Source organism: Anas platyrhynchos, chromosome 6 (assembly GCF_047663525.1).
Source record: "Anas platyrhynchos isolate ZD024472 breed Pekin duck chromosome 6, IASCAAS_PekinDuck_T2T, whole genome shotgun sequence".
In the NCBI taxonomy this organism is placed as follows: Eukaryota; Metazoa; Chordata; class Aves; order Anseriformes; family Anatidae; genus Anas; species Anas platyrhynchos.
In genome coordinates this window covers 24195606-24217525 of record NC_092592.1, presented here as the reverse complement: position 1 = coordinate 24217525, position 21920 = coordinate 24195606, and the positions used below count along the sequence as shown (strand labels likewise).

Here is a 21920-nt window from a genome sequence, read left to right as displayed (position 1 = left end):
CTTCCAAGCGCTCTGAGATCTACCACAGGATGAACCGTATTAATACTAGCAAGAATTTTGTTGTCTTTTACTAGAGCAATTTTCATGACTTTATTGCAATCCTCACAGGACAATTTCAAGTATGTTTGGAGACATTCTTCAGAAATCATACGTATCTGAGAAATACTTTTGGTATAAACTGCTTCTCAGAAAGTTTACTTGATGAAATGATAGATTATTAAACATGAATTCTTTTTTCTACTTACAGTATTCAATAAGGCATCATAGACAACATTCACAAATTTTGCATCGATTCCAGAGTCCTCAATGGTATTAAATGCAGAATTGGTATCTTTCTGCAATTAGATAATAAACGAGACATTTTGGTTTTGAAATGTTTCGAATATTTGACATGTCTTTCAAAATAAAAGTTTATCAGCACTTTTAAACAAAACACATACAGATATATATATTTATTTTCCTTATCAAAACGTAAGACTCTAAGACACTTTTATTAATGTGTGAAAGATGAAACTAAAGAACATTTATCTTACACTTTAACATTATTCACATAACTCCGTTACCTAATTGTTCTATTTTAAAATGTAGAAGGTCTCAAATAATAAATTGCACAGAATGTTCATCTTCTATCTTTGGTGTAAATCGATCATGAGATGATCAATTCATTCAAGAATGAAGTTACAACCATTCAATATTCATTAAGTAACTAAGTGTCGCAGGTTATTTTGCTTAGGTTCATATTAAACATCAAAAGCACATCTTGTAGTAAGAATGAAATATTAATTTAGCATATATTCAGAAACTTTTCACAAATATATGATCTTGCCCAAGGAACACTGAATATGCCAACATAACAGAGCAGCAATACTACTTGAATGCATATCACTTTTTTTTTTTTTTTTTAAAAGGACGGGGAATATCTGTTTCCAGGTTTGCCTATTAGCTGCATCAACTTGAATATTTTTAAACTGTAGTTTGTGTAGAACGTACTTTACATATAGTACCTTAGACTTGAAATACTGTTGGTTAAACTGGAATAAATAAATCAATGACATAACACATTGTGTACCAAAGGCAGGTAAGATCATAATAAAACAATCCTAGTGGGTTTGAGCAACTAGTTGCAAGCCTTTAACTGATGTGCATCTAAATGCTTTGAGGATCCAAATCACGGTAACTACTAAGTAATATTATGAATTATTTTCTACCTTAAACGCAGCATTTATCTCCAGGAAAGAATCAAATGTTGTAGAATAAAAATCATGTACAGCTTTCCAGTCTCCCGATGACTTTGACTTTTCTATATCATCCCTAGAGAGAACGCATTAAAAAGACAGGTAATAACAAGGGCTAAATCTTCCCGGCCACTTAGACTTTAGACTGTGCTATAACTCCAAGCTTGCCTCACTAAGCACATTTAAAAGACAGACAAGTATAATATCAGTATCTAACATCTTCCTTGTCATTATACGATCATGGCATTACAAGAGAACAAAAGCATAGTTTGTGTTTGATATACTTGAGCAATGTCTTATTCAAAATGTTAATTCATGGTGTCACAGTTCAGTATGCTAAGACAAATCATTAGTAGAACAGAATTATGTTTTAGAAACACTGACATTATAAGATTTCTGAGACTAATTTATTCATTTAAATACGCAGGCTCCTAAACAAGTCAATTTCATTATTACTGTACCAAATGTTATTTATCTTTCCATTTTTCAAATAAACCTTAATCTTTGTATGTGACTATGCATATTATTTGACAAGAAAATCTGGATTTACCCTTGAAATCCTTTTAAGTATTGACCTTGTAAAGCAAGTTCCTGTTTTGTCCAATGTTAGACATTTTAAAGAATACTTAAAGCAAATTTTACCTTAGTGAACTATAATGCTGGCAATACAAATTCCAGATTGCTTCCTCCGTCATAAAAATAAAGTTAATATCTAGCACAAAGAAATTATCAATGGGACAAACCAAAAACACTACAGACTTTTTAATACTTTACTTGAAAGAATGAAACTCTTGACAGTTGTATAATTAGACAGCAGTCAATACATACAAAAATCTGAATATGGTAAGAATTTCAGCTCTTCAGAACACCTGAATAACAGCAAGGGATATTCCACCAAATAAACACACTGAATAATCAAAAAGCATTCCTTCTCCTCACTGAATGCACAAGACTTCAAACATGGAAAAGAGCAACGAAAAGTTGTAGTGGGTTTATGTGGCAATGTTTTGGTAGCAGGGGGCCATAGGGGTGGCTTCTGTAAGAAGGATCTAGAAGCTGCCCCATGTTTGGTAAGGGCCCCATTGTTTTCCAGAGCTGAGCAATAAGTGATGTTGTTTTGCACCTCTGTGAGAGCATATTTAAGACAGGGGAAAAAAATGCTGCGCCACACAACAGCTGGGAGAGTGAGAGGAGTGAGGAACAGCCTTGCAGGTGCCAAGGTCAATGAAGAAGGAGGGGGAGAGGTGCTCCAGGCACTGGAGCAAAAGTCCCCTGCAGCCTGTGGTGAGGACCATGGTGAAGCAGGATGTCCCCCTGCAGCCCATGGAATACCATGGTGGAGCAGGGTTCCACGCTGCAGCCCGTGGAGGAGACCACGGCAGAGCAGGTGGCCCTGCATCGATGGAGGCTGCCGCCTGCGGAAGATCCCTGCCGGAGCAGATTCAGGGCTGGACCTGTAGCCCGTGGACAGGAGCCCACGCAGGAGCAGGTGACCTGGCAGGAGCTGCTGCCTGTGGAGGAGCCAAGTTGGAGCGGTTTTCTCCTGAGGGATGGACCCCGTGGTACAGACCCATATCTGGAGCAGCTCTGGAAGAGCTGCTGTTTGTGGGAAGCCCACGCTGGATCAGTTCATCAAGGACTGCATCCCGTGGGTGGGACCCCACAGCACAGGGGACGAGAGTGACCGAGAAGGAGCGGCAGAGAAGCGCTATAGACTGACCATAACCCCCATGCGCCACTCAGGGGGAGGAGGTGGAAGAGGGTGGATGGGGGTGCTTTTGGTTTCTTTCCTTTATTTCTCACTTCTCTAGCTTGTTAGTAATAAGCAATAAATCTTACTATCTCCCTATGCCGAGTCTGTTCTGCCCGTTACAGTAATTACTGCATGATCTTCTTGTCCTTATCTCAACCTTTGAGCCCTTTTTATCGTATTTTCTCCCTGTTCCTCTTTGAAGAGGGGGAGTGAGAGAGTGGCTATGGTGGAGCTCGGCTGCCTACTTGAGTGGAACTACGACAAAAGTCTATGCATGTGTCTTTGGAAGCAACTTTGATTTTTTTTTTTTCCCCATCTATCTATTCAAAAAATAGATAGATCAGGCTTCTTCCTAGGAATATTCCTCCACATTTCCTGACCAATATTTCTCTACCAGTAAAATACTCAAGGATATTAAAAGAAAAACAAACTCAAGCAACACATTTCCAGCCTACAGTAAGCCGTACATACTTGTTCTAAAACCAAACATCCACTGAACGTCAGAAACTCTGAAATATAAGCTTTGCTGTTTCTTGAACAGAACAACAAATGTCAAGTTAGAGAAACTCTTTTGATAATTTTCACAGTAATAGATTTACCAATCACACCATGACAACAAAGTAACGACTACTACTGTGAGATTGTCTTATTGAACTGAACATAACTCATTTGAGGTTAAGAAAAATCAAATGTACGAATTAGGACAAAAAAAGTCCAAAGAAAGTATGCTTTTAGAAATACCAGTGCAACTTACTGGAAGTCTTTCACAGTTTTGGTTCGGATAGGAAGGGAAGGTTCAGGAGGAATAGGTGCTTTCAGTTCTTGGGGTAGCGTATCAATAGAGATTCGTTGCTTTTGTCTAACATCAAGACAAATAGGTGGTAGATCTCTCACTTATTAAAAAAAAAAAATGCAAAGAACAATAAACACAATGCAATTATATAAATGAACATTCAGCTAGTAAAATATAGATGTACAGGAACTAGGAAAAAACTCCAAAGCCTACACTGATTTTTTTTTTTTTAATTTTTATTCTTGAATTAAATATAATAGTAGTATCACTACTCTCCTGCCTTCTTCATTTATCACATCAGGGAAATATATGCTAATAAAAATCCCCAAAACACAAAGGCAGGTTCTTCTACCTCATGATAATGATAGAGAAGCTGTCATTGTGATTTAACTCAGCTAACATTTATCAGAAGACTATAGATCAGGGCTGTTCTCCATCCCCAATTACGGCTCTGATGTTTAACCTTGTCCAATCTCACAGCCGAAACTTAAAACAATTTAAATACAAGAGCAGCAATAAAAAAAAAAAAGTGGATATACTAAGTTAATTCAAGCCAAGGTTCCCCAACAATACCACGATGTAAGCGCTCTGCTGATGCAGATGATCTAACTTAAAAGAAACTAAGACTATGTACTATTTTTCTGCTCCAAGACAAGTAATTTTAAGTTAACTCTTGATCTGTCTTCTCAATTTTGGATGGATTAAACATTGAATTATAAGCAGCTGAATACACTGAGATGAGGAAAATATTCTCTGCATCTGTAGAAGAGACGGCAGCTGACAGAAGCCGTTTCTCTTTACAGTGAATTGAAGCTGCAGGTGTTAAACTTAGTAACTTGCACCCTGTCAGTGATGCAGTTTGCTTTGAAATACACTGCTTAAATTAGATATACCAAAACTGAGTTTTAATAATATGTTTAATAAATACTGTCAACTTCTGTATGCTTTGCCATAATTCCAGTTTATTTGTAAATAGAATTATTTGCCTGTGTGAGATTCAAAAATATTCATTAAGATCTGTCAAATGAATTCCATTGAGGACAAACTTGAAACTTTATGTGCTGAGTTTATAAACAGCAATGATCCAGTATTACAAGACAAGAAAAAATAATCACTTCTGGCTGTTTGCCCAGTTACATTAAGTAAAAAGACTCAGCAGTGCATGACTGCTTAGGAAATGATCAAAAACTGAGGAGGAAAATCTTGTTGATACAAGAAAGAATTGATTAACACAGACTACTGGAATGTCTGCTCAATTTTAGACACTGAGCTCTCAATTTCAAGAACATATCCATGACTATAATAAATATTGCCATACATTAGGATGATGAAAATTAAAAATTAAGTACTAGTGTAACATTAATTACAGCCAGGACAGTATCATGTGCAGCAAGATCTGGGGGCATTTCAAGAAAGACTTGTGTTTGAGTCCACCACTCTTGTTGGATGCAAGAAGTAAAATGAATTCTGTAAAAGCGTATTGCATTTTCCACATTGCCTGGCACAAGATTAGATTTAATTTTACATTGTCCTAAATTTTAGTTAGCAGCAGACTTTCATATCATAATCTAAGATTGTATTAAGCAACTATTCAGATGAAACTGCACAGGAAACAATTAAGGATTCTCGTATATGAAACACACATTATCTAGTAGTCCATGAAACAGCTTAATGCACGTTTCAGTTAAAAAGCTTAGAAGTTGTGTAGTTAATACTGACAAGCTGTCACTTGCAGCTTTAGAGAAAAATGTTAACTTAAGTTTTTAGAGAAAAATGTTTAAGAAAAACATTTTATTTCTCTGAAATCTTTCAGACTCCAACAATAGTGCAATTGTTTACATATGAAGATTTTTCTTAAATATATAGGTGAGAGAAATGACCACCTGAAGGTGGTTCTTCCGGCTTTATTAATGAGGTCTTAATATACTTTCAAAGAATGAGCAGAGCTCTCTCCAGCTTTGCAGCATTTTCTTTTTGCCTTACCCCGAGTTCTGTCCTCAAGTGCACCACTTCTACTTTAACCTTGGTAAGTTAAAATATGCAATACCTCAAATTCTTCCATACAACAGTGGGAGAAGCCTTCAGTGGTCATCTCCAGTCACCTTCATTTCCTTTGTGTAGTACAAAGTGACTTGAGCAAAAGAAAAAATCCTATTCGAGCTCTCATTTACACAGAACTGTCCTTTGTGTTTCAGTGATTTTTTTCCCCTGTATTTTTGTTTTTAAAAGTAGGCACCTCCTTACTCCATGAGCAAAGTTACTAAAAAAAAATCTTCCATTTTACATTTTCAGAACAGCTAGCAAGAATATAGATTTTTTTAAGGAAATCAGTCCTGCACATTATAAGCCACTTTTTTCTCTACAAATCTGAAATTTACATTATTTGTCCACAGTTTTGTTTCTAACTTATACTATTTATCAGCCTTCATGATTATAGCCTATCATACTGAATACACAGCTCCACTTGAAAACTTTCCATCAATTATCTTTACCTCATATCACAACAACATTCCCTCTCACCTTTAAAGTTCTTCAGAATTTACCATTCTTTGCCTGTGAGTTTTATTTTGTTATCACTGGCTTACATTTTCACTGAAAAGCAGGAACTCTCAGCAAGTCTCCCTTAAAAGCCCTATGCATGCCTCATCACTGCCATCCCTCCCATTTAGAAAAAATCTCTACAAAGTTCTGTCAGATTCTAGAGAAATCTACTGTCTGACTGGAGTTATGACAAGCAGTATCTGGAAATGGACTTCTGAATCTGTATCTTTCTTTAAAACTTCAGATGAATATTTCATCCTTCAGGTCCATTTGCTCTTCTTATCTAACTTGTCCCTAAGACATGACCTCTACTGAGGATATATATTACTGAGTATACCATGTACAGGACAATGTAATCTAATGAAATCCAGATTTCTAAGTTTTCTGGCACTATCACAATAGAAATATTGGTGGAACACTGAGCACCTTCTTAGATTGGTAGCTAAGTAACACAAGGCTTTTATTCTCTTACCATTTTTGATGTTAGGTATAACAAGTTGCGTAGGTGAATTGCTGTTTCCGGTGCCTTCTTTCTTTTGGTTGATAGTTGTGATGAAATTGCTGAAAGTAGAAAACTGATTTTTCGCTCCTCTTTCCAACCCCTGCAATTAAGATGACAGTGTGCTATAAAAGGCTAATACATTCCTGCAAGAGTAATCTTACTCATGGGGTATTACAAAGAATATTTAAATGCTTGTTATCCTGAAATATGAGTGTTAATACCTAAATGAGACATACATGATGTTTCTACAAGTTTGTTTTAATTTGAATCAGGAGAAGTAACATACAATTCCATTACATTTAACAATTCATGCATTAGTTTGTAGTATATAATATATCCCTAGGTAACTCAGGAGAAAAAAAAAAAAAGAATATTGTTGAAAGCATTCTAACTTCTTGTCCTAATTTCTAAATACTTTTATATTCCTCACTGCATCCAGCTCAGTTTAAATAGATACAAGTGTCACACATTTCTTTTTCAAGTAACCCTTATATGCTAAGTTTAGGCAAACTCCTCCAAAATTGAAATATGGAAGCAAAGATTCTGTTGCTACTAACATTTAAATACTGACTACCTGGATAAAAACACCAGATTCAAAGTTTTCAGCATCAGCAGCCACCAAAGAAAGGCTATCCAACAAACATTTGTTTAACACTATCCTAAAAAAAAATAAAAAATTGCTTAGCATCAGCATGTACTGCTGCCAAGAAGTCTGCTCAAACTTTTTCTAAGGAATGAGTGCTAATGTGTTTTAACAGCGAAGAGAAATGAAGCAACACAACAGACTTTCACAGGTTGGTGCCAATCAATGTTTGACACAATGTGCCAATAGTCACTAAGTGACTGTTAGATATAATTATTTACACCAGAGAATTTGCAAAGCACAGGTAAGTTAAGGGGCTTGTCCAAGACAACAGAAGTCGTGTGATGGAAGTTTTCATTTGCATCTCAGCTCCAAGTGATCAGCTGATGTCCAGCAAAGGCAGATCTACTTAAAAAACGTACAGTCTTCTTGCACATCGTGATTTTGAGCCTTACATTAACCTAAAGACTCATTTGACTGATATCTAGTATCTATGCTCACAGTTAGAAAAAAAGTAGTTTTATAGACCAAAAACAAACCCACAAATGAGAGTAGGAATTCCAGAATAATTAACATATCCTTTTCTTCTTTAAAACCCCATACATTTCCCTTTCCTGTTAAAAGAAATAGATTTTGACTAAGATACACAGCCCGAGTTCTGAGGAAAGCACTTCACTTCCACCACAACATCCTGAAATACCACCAGGAGGGTAATAATATAGCCCATAAACCTGCCATGCTACAGTGTATGCAAGTTGGTACACTGCCAGGAATTTTAAATAACTGTGTCAAAACAAGCCATTTTTCCATGGCTTATAACTCAGCAAATTACAAATCTGAGCAATCAGCAGGACTTCTAGCTTTAAAAATATCACCTTTCAATTTCTAGCTCCAAATGCGTTGTATGCAACAAATGTTCAAACAAAATGTAATTACCGCTACTATTTTCATATTAGCTATTTTTAAAATTATTATTCTATAAGCCCTAAAGTATCACTAAGATGTTTCTTAAAACTCACCTGGCACACGAGTGGGAAGTCCAGATCCTGAGTAAACACAGCAAGGCATGACTAAATGAAAAAGGACTTTTAAACAAATCCAGATCTGAAGTTTATCTGCTGTGTCACAAGAACACATGCTCTAGGTAGAAAACCTGGAGTTTGGATGGTTCTAATTATGATTAATAGGGAGCAGTTATCATAGAGAAATCATAAGAGGAGCTCTTATGAAGCAGGCTACTGTGACAGCCGTTTGGACTGACATAACCTTTCCTCAGCTTTCCAGTTTCACTCCAGCCGTGCCACTGCAATAGTCTAGTCGAATGGCTATTTTAAAAGCTTCTTCGTGCCACTGTCCTAAGAAGCAATCAGAAAGAGCAAAGCTTGCATGCGCTATTCCACTGCATCCCATCCTGCTTCAAGTGCAGCTCCAACAATGTTAAACAAACATATGGATAAAGGCTTTGCTGGAAAGCCCTGGAGGAACACTGGGGAAGTACATGCTCATTAAAGAGGATCTGTGACATCTCCTGGGAGAGTAATCTAGGACAAGTGTACAGCACTGTGTCATACTTATAAAACTCTGTAGGAGGTCAACGAGCCTCTAGAGCCTAAAATGCTACAAACACACAGCCATCAGAAAACTGAACCCCCACATATGGAACAGGCATGCTTGGAGGAAGTGGATCAAAGCCGTCTTTAATCCTCCTCTAATCCTTTTCTAAGAGCATATTAATAACTCACAATGCTGCTGGCTTCTTACTGAATTTTTTCAAAAGCATTAAGCCCTCCATAAGGCTGGAGAAGTACTAGCCTTATACTTTATACATTTATGGTTTTCATTATTGAAATGAAACCAGATGGTGAAAGCAAGTCAAACTGCTTGCAAAGAGCACATACAGAGTGCTTGCAGAAAAAGAGACAAAAAGACCATCTAGAAGAGCTTTTTGAAAACCTTGCTCTTCAGCCCTAACTTAACTCACTCAAGACCCATATGTATGTAGTGAGCAAAGACCAGGAGTGTCAGAAAACACGGAGGATGCTCAGATTACCCAGAGGCAGCTGTCAGTGCAACAGCCTACTCAAAAAATAAAATTTTCCCTTCCATTCATATCTTGAAAGGTGTAACATCGGACTGCTTTTGCTTTACAGAAACCGCTACTTGTTCCTGCTTACAGGAGGCAAGTGAAAATAAATTTGTGGGAAGTTATTTAAGAATCTGAATACTGACATCCAAACCACCTCCCCTTATGTATTATTTTTTAACTGCTATTCAATCCATAAAAACCTTGGCACGTTGCAGGACCACATTAATTTATTAATGGAGTAATTTAGCTCCACAACTTCCCTTAGGAAAGTAAGCAAAAGAGAAACACACAGAAGGGTTATCCCTCCTTCAGTAACTCCATGTGGTCCTTGGCTAGAAAAAGCCACAATGTGAATGGCAATAGTGGTAGTCACATAAACACTTCCAACTTTCAGCCAGCTTAAATGCCAGATGTGACATCTTTCATGCTCATGCCCTAATGTATGATGCGGTTATCTATTGACTCCCTCAGATTTTGACCTTTTCCACAAACTGCTGTGAGCTACTGTGAAGAACAGAAAGTTTCAAAGATGTGTCACACCTTCCTATTGCCTTCTAGGAAGCTATAGTCATGTTGCACAAATCTATGGTGGGTCCTTAGCACATGGAAGAAAATGTAAACTGCACAAACAACCTGGGGAGATGTTTTGAGACAAGGATATCTAAGGCTCACTCTCACACGGAGACAAAGTAAGTCATATGATGGCTATAAGTTTCGAAATAATAGGCAGAGACAATGAGAAAACAAACATAATCGGAAGTATTTTCTTATTTGTATCAGGCATTTGTTTTTAAAGAAAATGAATTTTAACAGAAAAAAAAGCAAATTTTAAAGACAATTTCCCCCTTTAGTCACCTTATCAAATTATAAACTTTTCTCCAGTTTTATGAAGATGGCGGTGAGAAAATATCTGTCTTTAGAAGTGTGTGAGAGAATCTGATTCAGCAACATTCATTTTCGATGTTGAAACACAACTTCTAATACAAAAGAAATTAAAAGCATTTTGTATAGGATGAGTCTCACGCCATACTCCCCAAAACCTTGTAATTAGATGCGTAGGTTGGTCAACACTAGGGCTCAGCAGACCAACAATCCAATACCTTCTTTCAACACATAAAGGTTTTGCAAAAGCATATCCGCATTCCCTATTTGGTACATTTGGACCAAAACCAGCCTTCTGGTGCACACAGAGAAATCCAGGGCTGTGGAAAGATCTATTACATCTTTCCACACAGCTCTCCCTCTGTAACATACTATTAAGATCTGCATGCATCTCCGTAAGTTGAAAGTCCCCCATGCATCTGACAAACAATCACACCTAGACAGATCCGAGCTGCTCTGTAGCAGGTCATCTCAGACAACTTATTTATACCTGCAGACAGCAGTTCAGAGAGGCATGCGAGATGCCCAGCCACAAACCAGATTCTTCTCCTGATTCTTCAGGACCTCGGAAATGCTGCATAGCTGATCAGTTGCATGTATTTTTCACTACCTCAGCTAAGCCTGACACATTGTAACCCATCACTGTTTATCTTCTCTAAGGGACTGGCATTTCCCATTCCAAGGCTGAAATTGAACACCTTTCAGAGGCTGCACCTTATCAAAGGTGAAAATCACTCCCAAGTACTTGACCGTCACTGCCTTCTCCCAAATCTCTATCTGAATCACAAGAACAAACACTTCCTCCCAAATTCTGACAGATTTGGGAAGCTGAAAGCCTCTCAGAAGATTGGAACATCTTAGCCAAAACACAAATTGGCAGAGCTGCTCAGAGGAGTTTGCAGTTTGACTACAATTACTTGGTTCAACATCACAATTATTTCATGACAGTCATAAACGTTAAGCACTCAATCTTTTAAACTCAAATTATGGTAATTTGATGCTGGTAATTTCTAGTAAATCTGATACTTATCAGAACCATTGAACCGTAGTCTCATAACTATATTAGTATAGGGTTGATAAAACGTTTGCTTCATTGATGGACTGAATAAGTTACAACAAGCTTTAACATTGAATTATACACAATAAGTGGCATATGCCAGGAAAATTTTATGTTTCCCAATATTGTACAGTCAGCAGAAAGAAAATTGTAATTCAAATATGATTAAATATCTCAAATGAGGTTTCTTGAAACTAAATTGCTCTGGCAAATACCTTTCTCGACGTTTAGTTTTTTAAACCCACGTTAACTCATTCATCACTTACCGAGCTGTTCCGTCATCTTGGCTTCAACACAACGCAAAAAAACGGAAGAGACTTCTAAATAAAAAGTTAAAAATACAGGAGCCTCTCCCAGCTGGCTGCTGCCACACGCGCATTAGGAGCCGGAGCCCCCGCTCCCAAACCCCCACCGACAGCGCTGCAAATCCTCAGCCATGACTAACCCGAGCGAGCAGACCGTCGTAAAATGTTACAGAACTATAAGTAGAGGGAGAATTTATAGCTCCGTTATGTCACCGCTTCCAGGCGCGCTCGGTATTTTTAAGAAACTTGAATGAAAGCCGCCCCGGGCTCGGCAGCTGAGGGGCGCCGCCGGCGGTGCCCGCCCGGAGCGGGGCGCGGAGCAAGCGCCCGCCGAGCCCCGACCTACCCCGGCCGCCGCGCTGGATGCCGCCGGGAGGGGCGGCAGCTTCTCCTTCTCCCTCTCCTTCTCCCCTTCCTCCTCCTCTTCTTCTTCCTCACCCTCGCCTTCCTCCTCCTCGGCCGCCGGCGGGGCCGCGCTGCCCTGGCCCAGCTCCGCGCCCGGCGGCAGCTCCGCGCCGGGGTCGGGGTCGGGGCCGGGGCCGGGGCCGGGGGGGAGGTCGGCGGCAGCCGTGGCCGTCGGGGGTATCGGCAGCGACATGGCCCCGCTCCTGGCCCCGCTCCCGGCTCCTGGCCCCTCGCCGGTGCCCGCACCCCGTCCCCTCGGGCCAGCAGCCGCTCCGAGGAGCTCCGCGCCGCTCCGCTCCGCTCGCGCAGCAGCGGGGCTGCTCCCGGGCGCCCAGACACCCCCGCACGGCGGGGCGGAGCGCGGCCCGGCCGCCCCCGCCGCGGCCCGGCGAAGAGCGGGGTGGGAGCGTGCGGGACGGAGCGGGGCGGAGGCGGCCGGCGGCGCCGTCCCCCGCTGCCCCCGCGCCCCGCTCAGCCGCCGCGCCACCTACAGACGGCGGGCAGCCGGAGGGGCGGCCGCCGCCATGTTGTTTATAGGCGCCTCATAGAAACGCGCCTGGCGACCGGGGGCGCCGCGCGGGGGCAGCGGAGGACACGGCTACGGAAACTCCGTAGCGCAGGAAAAGGCGCCGGGCGGGGAGCGCGGGCGCCGGCCGTATGGGAATCGCGGCTGTGCTCCGCACTCTGCGCAGCCGCTGTGGTGGGGGGCGAGCCCGGTGCTGCGGCCGCGGGCCTGAGGGGGCTGGTGCAGGACAGCGAGTGAATTAAGTATACGAGTAATTAATGAGGGGTTACGGATAAGGGACTTCGGGGTGGGTGCCGGCGGGGCGCTACCGTTCCTCCTCCTCGTCATCATCTCAGCCGTGGTGTGCGTTACACTCGCAGGCAGGGTTTGGGGTTTGTCACAGCGCCTTGTTACCACATGGTAATATAATTACAGTTTCACGTTCTTTAATGAGGAAAATAAAGAAGCTGAGCATAAAAAGATTCTCTCCGTGTCTCACTGGCATAGACAGAGCGCAGCCAGGATCCAGCAGCAGCAGAAGCTCAGGACCTCTGAGGCATGACCCATTTTCAGAGCCTCAGTGCCATACCCTGGGCTTGCTGAAGCTTTGCTGTTTAACAAAATAAAATAATAATAATAATGTTTAGAAGACACGCTATCTTGAACTGGTCGTAATACAACATCTAGTGTAAATGTCTAGGGGTACTGACCTACCACTTGACTTGGTAAGCAAAGCTATGGGGAGTCCTACATGAGAGGGCTGTTGTGGTTGTTTATACTGAGCAACAAAACATTTAGGTCCTTCAAACTACTAGCTGCCACCTGAAGCTAGCTGCTTTCAGATCTTAATTAGCCTAGAGACTTCCCCTCCTAGTGCAGGAATCAAAGGAGTGCGAATAGTTATGTACAAGAAATCTTAAAGATGGTTTCTTGGATAGAGGTAAACCACACAATAGTTTTTCCCCGGAACTGGCATTACACAAGTAGCTCCCGCAGGTTGGAGCTGTGGTAAAGATCTCTGTATGATGCATAAAAGCAAGGGCATAATTGGTACTGCAGTGGTAATCTAACACATTGAAAAATGCTTTCCATTTGTGAAGGAACTGGCAGACCTAAAGTTTATTAGGTTTCATTAAGAAATCCCTTTGTCTCCCTACCAAGTTAAATTTGAAAGCCGTTCTTTCCAAGAAGTTCACTTCTCACTGTGCTTGCCTCCAAGTTGCTCTCAGTGGTTGGCATGAGTAAGTGGCTCACTGCAGTTAAACGAAGCCCCCCAAAACTCACTCATTTTTTTATTTTCCTTGCCGAGAAATAACATAATGATAGTAATTGCAACAACTTCAGTACAAGCAGCTATACACCCAGTGGTAGTTCTCAACTGGAAGTAATTGGCATAGTGGTTCTGTGGAGCTATGCCAACTGGAAACATGGAAGGGTCTGTTTCCTTAAGCCTGCAGAGAGAAAGAAGAAGCAGAGGGAAATAGAAAGTATACAAACGATATACAAATGATTTCATAATGCCTCTTTTTTTTTTTCTCTCTCTTTTTTTTTTTTTTCATTTCTGTTGAGCTATAAGGGTCTGTTTTTTTGATAGCTTCAAAAAATACTGAAATAGCATTTTAGCAAGATTATTTCACAAAAAACTAATGCTACACCAGAGTAATATATCAATTTTTGCTGTCCATAGAAATATCAAACCTGTGCTACATTAAACCAAAGTGCCCTATTGAACTAAACTAACTCAGGGGAATATTTTGACCAAGGACAATTATGAAAATTGGCATAAATCTGTTAAAAATTTTTGTTCCTGTTTTTATAAAAGAGTAAAAGGACCTTATACTGAAGGAGAAATAAACACATTTTCCTACTTCTAATAAAGGTAGCATACACTTGTTGCCTACTTGTTGTAACTAACAGTATTTCAGTATTACCTGTATCATCTACATCTACATCATCATCTACATCCATATCATCAGTATCTTCTACAACATAATCAAAGACATAACCACAGCTGGGAAAGGCACATCTAAACTGGCTTTAAATTTGCTAGTATGGATGGATGCTAGCTGGTTGCAGCAGTGCTGTGTGTAATGAAGCAATGCATGTAATCATGCAATCATTCATTGCCAAAGTGATAAACAAGGGTAGTGGGCAATGGAGCAGTCAGAAAAAAGGGTAAAGATGGCCTGTCTTCTAACAGACAATATTACTGTGTTCCCTCCTTTATCCTTCCAAGGACCCTTTCCTTGATTCTTTCAATCCCTTTGAGCAACCTAAAAGTCTTAAATAACATGTTGCCAGCTACTTCACATTATTCTGGGGGGAGTCAGGGAATATTAAGGTTAAATCACAGGCTGTTCCTCATGCCAAGTACATGCTGCCTGGGCCTACACATTCACACTGGTTCCTGGATGAGTTTTGCAGCCTGCACAGGACCCCACGCTGGCATGCCCTGCTGCTGGCTCAGATAAGCGTACATAGAGCACAGTAACACCCCTGAGTGACTATGGCAGTACATGACCCTGAGCATATTTTCTTGTACTTAAGGGAGAACAGTCCAACCTTAGCAGGGTGCTGGTCCGATCAAGCAGAAGGAGACCACAACAATTTATTTTACAATTATTCACAAACATATTCCTTCTAGCCAAAGAGTTTGAGTCGTCAGGAAGGGGAAAAAGTCAACTGCACATCTCTGCACAATGACGTGGCCAGGCACAGACCGGCACAGGAATGACAGATGGAAACAAACTAACTGCTAACATTTGTTCACAAACGATTAGTAAATGCTTACAAGTAATAGATACACTCGCAGAGACTGGCATTTGGGAATGATGCGCGCACACACACACATGCACACACACAACAGGCTTAATTTCCTGGCTAGTATTTTTGTGACAAATAATTGAGTGTACCTGGTCACATGTTCCTCTGCAGTCAGAAGTCAGAATGCAACCATAGCCAAACTCAGCCTTGGTTTAACACGGGAATGGTAGGGGTGTTTTTGGCCTGTAATTGTTATTACTATTAATGATCAATAATATTTATAATAATAATAATTTTCGGTTTTGGCTGGCCCTCAAATGCTTTACTAGTGTTTACAGGAATGTCAGAGATCCCTTATGGAAGCTGACACTTAGGGAATTGAAGTGGCCTTTGTCCTTTAGAAAAGATAGGCTGAATTTTTGTTTGGTTGGTGATACACTCTCGTGACACAGCTATTCTATCTTTCTTTCTCATTGAGCAGTACTTTTTTTTTTTCCTCTTCATAGTCTGAAAATCTTACACACCCTAGTACAAAAATATTTGGACCCTTTAACAGATGTGTGCTTTATGAGATGGACCCCGAGTGGGCACAAAGGGAAGCACAGGATGGCTGAAACATTGAAAGGGGAAGCAAAAGCTGGAGACAACCCATTTCCTCTCTATGGGAGTAGGAGAGAGATAAATGGCTGGGAATTTTCCAACATAACAGGTTTTCGGCAAAACATTTCAGTTTCAACAGAAAGACCTGATTCATTGAAATAGAAATGTTTTACAAAAAAGCATCTTTTTCAGTGACCTTTTAACAGAACTTAGGCAGGGTGCCACTGAAACCCACCTGTTACTCTGCTGACTCAGTTGGAGGGCTCACCATACTTGCCATGTGAATCATGTCAAAATCAGAGACCACAGGACTTCTGAACTCCCGAGCTGCTCTACCCTCCCATGCCACCTGCCCACATCACCCGCTAGGGAAGATGGAAGTCCATGTCTGCCCACAAGTCATACCTGTTCCAAGACATCAGGGTTTGTAAGGATGATCCCAGTCTTGCCAAACCTCCCCTGTTGTCAGCTGTCCTTTTCCCTTGAAGTTGGACTAAGGCATGAATTTTTGAAATTTTGTCCTATGGAATCCAAATGATTGTAAATCTGTCTGCCATTGCTGACAAGCTAGTCGATTCATGTTAGTATTCTTGCTGAGAAGAAGAATTTATGTCAGACTTGAGCTTGTCTTAGTCTACCTGTTCATCCTTGGATCATGTGCCTTTACCTGTAAGGCAGAAAAGCTCTCTCTTTTCCAGGGCATGTACACAAGGTGCACTCAAGCTCTCCCCAGCTAAATCTGCATAATTTCTCCTATGATTAACATTAGATGTACTGGTCTAAGGTCTCACTTACCTTTTGGCTATTCTCCTCTGTTCAGAATGTTTTTAAAGAGTTTACAAACATTTAGAAAAGTGGTGCAGAGACTTCCTCAGCTAATTCATCTGAGGCACTTAATGCAAATTACTGAGGTGTTGTTTTGACTCATCAGATACTCAGTTTTATCTTTTTATCTTTCTCTTTTGTAAATGGTAAAGTTTTGGTTGAAGATGCATCATCAGATGGGATACATCCTGCTTGTGCTTGCCTAGTACACAGAAAGAAAAGCTAATACGCAGTTCTGCCTTTTCAGCCTCATTACATTTGCATTTCAGGTTCCTCGTCATCACTGGCTGGTGCAATACACTATTTGTACTAGCAAACTGTAAAAGGCTCGTGGTCACTGGTGCCTAGGCAACAGCTGATTTTTTAGGTCAGTGATTAACTCTTTTTTTTTTTTTTGTCTACTGGAGCAAGCTGAATATTAAATTACCCCTTGCCAGGGAACAGGACCTTTGGGTTGAAAAAAAATCATGTCCTCTATTTTTAGAAACACAGTGGATATTTTAGTGATGTCCAGAGTTAGGTTATCTGTGATAACTCACTGGATGCAAACATTAGAAGAGACTGCTAGGAAAAAAATCACCAAGCGAGGAGATTGAACTTAGAAAACACACAACTTTTACTAGGGTTTTTCTTCTTCTCTCCAGAAAAGTGGCGTTACTTGGGAATTGCTCTTGTCCTGAATATATGTTTACCACTATATTCAATCTTTAAACTTCAGTCTTCAGTTAACTTCACTTGAAATCTTATGAGACATATCAGTAGCATGACCTTCCCTCAAGTATTGCAAGGGACAAAAGCTGAGGCCAGGAGATACCCTCTGTCTTTGTCATGTCCGATCTGGAAACTATTTTTAAATGGTATAGAGGCAGATACTAGACACAGGATTTTAGCCTGTTTCTATTCAAACATGAAATAATAATAATAATAATAATAATAATAATAATAATAATAATAAAGTATGCCATGCTAAAAAGGGGATGGTCTGAGGCAGTATGTAATTTTTAATTCAGAAAGTTGCTTGTCTACCTTCGTCATCATATGACCCATAAAATTAAAAAATACTAATTAGAATTAAGATTGCTGTTCAGTGTGGCTTTGCAGACCTTTGCATACTTCCTGGGCTAGGTGACCAGCCTGATCTGCTTTAAAAAAAAAAAAAGTAAACATCCATGAACTGAAGAAATAGTGAGAGGTAAGAGGTAAATCATTTCAATCTGCTTGTCCTCTCTGCTTCCGAGGCAGAGTGGAAAGGAGCAGAGCTGCGAGAAGGTCGGCAGAGGCTGAGGCCACAGCTGCCTCCAGCGCCCAGCCCAGGCTGCAGATCTGAGCTCACAGCGAGCACTGAGAAATGCTCAGGTTTTGAGCCTCAAAAATAAGAAGTGTGGGGACAAGTTATGTATGCAGTACTTGGAAACTGTTAGGGCAGATGACAGAGCTACAGTTCACCTCATAGGGTGGTTGTGGCAGGACTAAGAGCTGGATGCTTGAAGGCTGCTGAGCATTTCATACCTTAAATGCATTATCTGGTGTTCCCTCTGTAATGTCAGAATGTGACAGGCTTCGTCGTGTTTCCTATTTCTTTTTAAAGACAATGACAAACTTTTATAAATGGAGCAACTCGCAGTGGCCTTGAATCTCGCAGGGAAAAAGGTCCGAGCAGCCCCAGGACATTGACTAAAATCAGAGGGGTGGGTCAGCTACTGCCCCCACCCTCAGAAAGACACAGTTCTTGCTGGTGAATCAGGCTGCTCTGTAAGGTAAACCAGCCCTGCTCGTCTTCGGTTACTACAAGCCTCCGGGAACCCAAAGCGTAGGGGGGCCTCTGCTGCTGGATGCTGGTAGGGCTGTCGCTGCAGTGGAGCAAGCCCTGAGGATGTTTCTCCCAAGATCCTGCTCCTCACACGGAGCTGCAGGCAGGTGTGGATCCACCTGCAGCTGTGCCTTACAGCAGCCTGCGGGACATGTCCTTGGGCAGTGCTGACTCTGACACCAGCAGCTTTCTGTTCTCTGCCTAACTGCTTTCACAGAAATGCTCATCTTCAGCCAAAACTTGCTCCGTCCTAAACAGCCTCTATTCCAGTAAACCTCCTTTTCAAAGTTGAAGTACCAAGTCCCATCGGTGTGTGTGGAACAAAAGGAGTGACAATAACACAACTAAATATAAGGGCAATTGAGTTCACTTAATAAATGAACAAAAATGCTGTTTTGCTTCCGTGGTTTTCAGTCATGATGTTCAGAGGAAACATTCACCCAGGACTGAATAATCACATTTTCTGCCCTTGCCCCATACAGAATTCCTCTATAAAAGAAGCGGTGTTTAACTTGAGTAGTGAAAACTTTGTAAAAGCAGAGCATTTTTCTAGATAATAGGATTGATGTATATGACCTCTTCCCAAGTAGTTCTCTTTTAAGAAATGTTTCCAATTTGTACTTTACCCACAGTTACTCTCCTTAAAATAAATAAATAAATAATTCTTCCAATATCGCTCACAAAGATCTTCCCCTCTGTATAATCTTGTAGACCCTCACTGGGTCTGTAGACCTACACTCAGTGGAGTCCCCAAGACACAAAGCAAAGCAGTAAAGAATCCTGGCATTAAACACTTCTCATATGTAAATAAGAGATACTGAAACTAACAGCTATACCATGTCCCTGTATAAGTTATTACTGGTCTTGAAACTCAAAACTCTCTTCCAGAAATAAATCTGAAGGCTTTTTTTCTTGAGAGTGGTTTAATCTCACGGTGTCATTGGCCAGTGTGTGAGCAGAGCATCGCTTCCCTTTTCCACCTGTGTGATGGAGGGAGCTCATCCCATTCCTCCACATTGCACGCTCTGACTTCTCTGGAAGAAGAAATGAGCAGAGAGGAGGTGTTGTGGAGCTTCCTGTAGACCTCTGACCCATGGAAGACGCAGATAGCAAGATGGGTGCAGATCTGCCCTGTGCTGCAAAGCAGAGAGGGGTAAGGAAGTGGCTGTGCATATAGCACCACCTCCCGTATTCTCAGCAGATATTGCAGAATTCACTGTTATTGAGTACAGAGGTATCTGATTTACTGGAGATCATAGCAGGAGTACAGTCTCCTTCCCAAAACAGCAGTGACAACTTATAATGTCATTTGTATTCAGCCAAGTTGTTCTATTTATAATAACCCTTCAGGTGACCCAGTCATATACTTGGTACAGCACTTCTAAAGAAGGCGATTACTTTCTGTCTTTCCAGTGTATGAAGTAGTGCACTATATAAATAGTGCAGCTTAACTACCATCTATTTAGAATGTCAGTTAGGATCAGGTAGTGTTTATAAACTCTGGATTTTTCACAGTTTTTATCCAGGACTTTTCAAATTTGCATCAGGCTGAAATTTGGCGTGTAAGCTGTCAGCACAGATGTTAATTTTATTCCAAAAAGAGTGTGTTAAAGCTATTAAAGGTGTCAAATGGCTTATTTATGCAATAGTTGCAGATGTCTTAGTTTTTTGGCTCTTTTAACTGTACAAAAGCTTACTGTAGCACCTTCTTCCCTCCCTCCATTCTCTGACCTTACAGCCTTGATCAGTGAGGAATAAGATGACAGGTTATAGCACTGTAGTAATAACCCAAGGGCAGTGTCCCCTGACAAAATTTGTTAGTAACACTCATTTGCAGTGAAAAAGAACTATCCTTATGCATTCACTGTAAGGGGAAAAAAAAAAAAAAAAAGACAAAACACCTGAAGTGAACACAACAATACCTGTAGTGATGACATTACTGACAAAATCCTCAGCACAATGGAGGGCCTCTAATGCTCCCATGTAGGCAAGGAAGAGCCTCCTCTGAGTGATTACCGCAGGGCACTGCTCTACATCCACAATCACATTTACAAAGTATTAAAGTCCAAGGCATCACAGTTAAGAAAACAGATCTATGCCAACAGAAGTTACATTCAGTGATCTACAACACTGGATGGCCAGAAACTGCCCCTCACATAATAAACCAAACATATAACCACAGGTGAAGAAAATTGCTCCATTTCACACAGGTAAAGAAATGTCTTCTGCCACATTCTGAAGTTATCAAATCTGAGTTCTAGTAGGCTAGCAAATGAAATCAGGAGATTGTATAATACAGGACAGAGTGCCCTGCCAACAGTGGCAGAAGAGGGCAGGTCAGTGTAAACATGATGTACACCCTGCTCACTTTCTTTTCTGAGCACCTTGGAAGACAGGAGGGGAGAGAGAACACAGCTAATGAGGTCCCATCTGGTCAGGGACCTGCCTCAAGCACAGGCTTCCATTCGTAACAAATGGAGGGAATGCACATGATTATTTGTAAACATGTTTAAATGTAAATCAAAAGTGCCCCCTATTATGATACCTAGGTTTTAATTAATTTTCTAAATTTTAAGAATACTTACAGGATGAAAAGATTGTGATGAGTCTTCAGTTCAACTTACTCACTTAATATGACTGTCAAATTCATAACTAATTTTTTTGTTTTTTTTTCAGTAAGCAACATACTCTTGTTAGAAGCACTTGTGCCAATACAAGGTAATGCGCATGATTACTTATTTTTTTCTGGCCCTTTTGGGAGGAACATTCCACATATTTGTTAAACAAAGAGAATTTACCAAAATGGTTACAGAAAAAAAATATATCTTTTAAAAATTTAGATTCTTTAGTTCCATTGAATTTAACTAGCCACAAATATGAATCAAGACCAGTCACAAGCTTATAAATTTGAAGCATTTGCTCATACAAAATGCAATATTCCCACTACTCTCTTTTTTTTTTCTCCTCTGAAAAATGACAGAATTTCAACATTCATTGGCTATATCTCTTTACAGACGTATTCATCAATACCTTTTCCTGTAAGAATTACTCCATATTATATTCAGCTACATCAAAATAATAGGTAACAACACCATATCAAGCTCTACTCAGCAGCCAAGATTTAGCAATGCACACCTACAGTAATCGTGACACGCAAACATTTTTGTCCTTCCTGTCAGAACGAAGCAATGCAAAGAACCTGATTTAATTTCTTTGGGTTTCAGACAGCTGTGGATGAGAACTAATTTATGGTCAGGTTTTGAAATCATGCCAGC

At 40.5% G+C, this 21920-nt stretch overlaps 1 protein-coding gene and 1 long non-coding RNA gene across 6 annotated transcripts in view; both read right to left on the bottom strand.

The window, feature by feature from the left end:
* The window catches only part of HECTD2 (HECT domain E3 ubiquitin protein ligase 2), a 34286-nt gene extending 21633 nt beyond the window's left edge, over positions 1–12653 (bottom strand). For 2 of the 5 annotated variants that reach the window (XM_038181284.2, XM_038181285.2), the window contains exons 1-5: positions 12084–12650; positions 6795–6924; positions 3743–3881; positions 1209–1311; positions 246–335 (exon numbers count right to left, since the gene is read on the bottom strand). In XM_038181284.2, the coding sequence (XP_038037212.2) occupies positions 246–335; positions 1209–1311; positions 3743–3881; positions 6795–6924; positions 12084–12335 (714 nt within the window). In that variant the 5' untranslated portion in view covers positions 12336–12650. Of the gene's footprint in view, positions 1–245; positions 336–1208; positions 1312–3742; positions 3882–6794; positions 6925–7398; positions 8338–12083 lie in introns of those variants that run through there. The other 3 variants (XR_005266665.2, XR_011810068.1, XM_072039603.1) reach the window with 3 other exon arrangements.
* A 4911-nt stretch (positions 12654–17564) lies between these two features.
* Positions 17565–21813, bottom strand: LOC106015169 (uncharacterized). The gene is made up of 3 exons (XR_001187000.5): positions 21231–21813; positions 20568–20675; positions 17565–19781 (listed from the first exon to the last, which is right to left on the bottom strand). It is a non-coding gene; the product is annotated as an uncharacterized lncRNA (long non-coding RNA).
* Between the last annotated feature and the right edge of the window lie 107 nt (positions 21814–21920).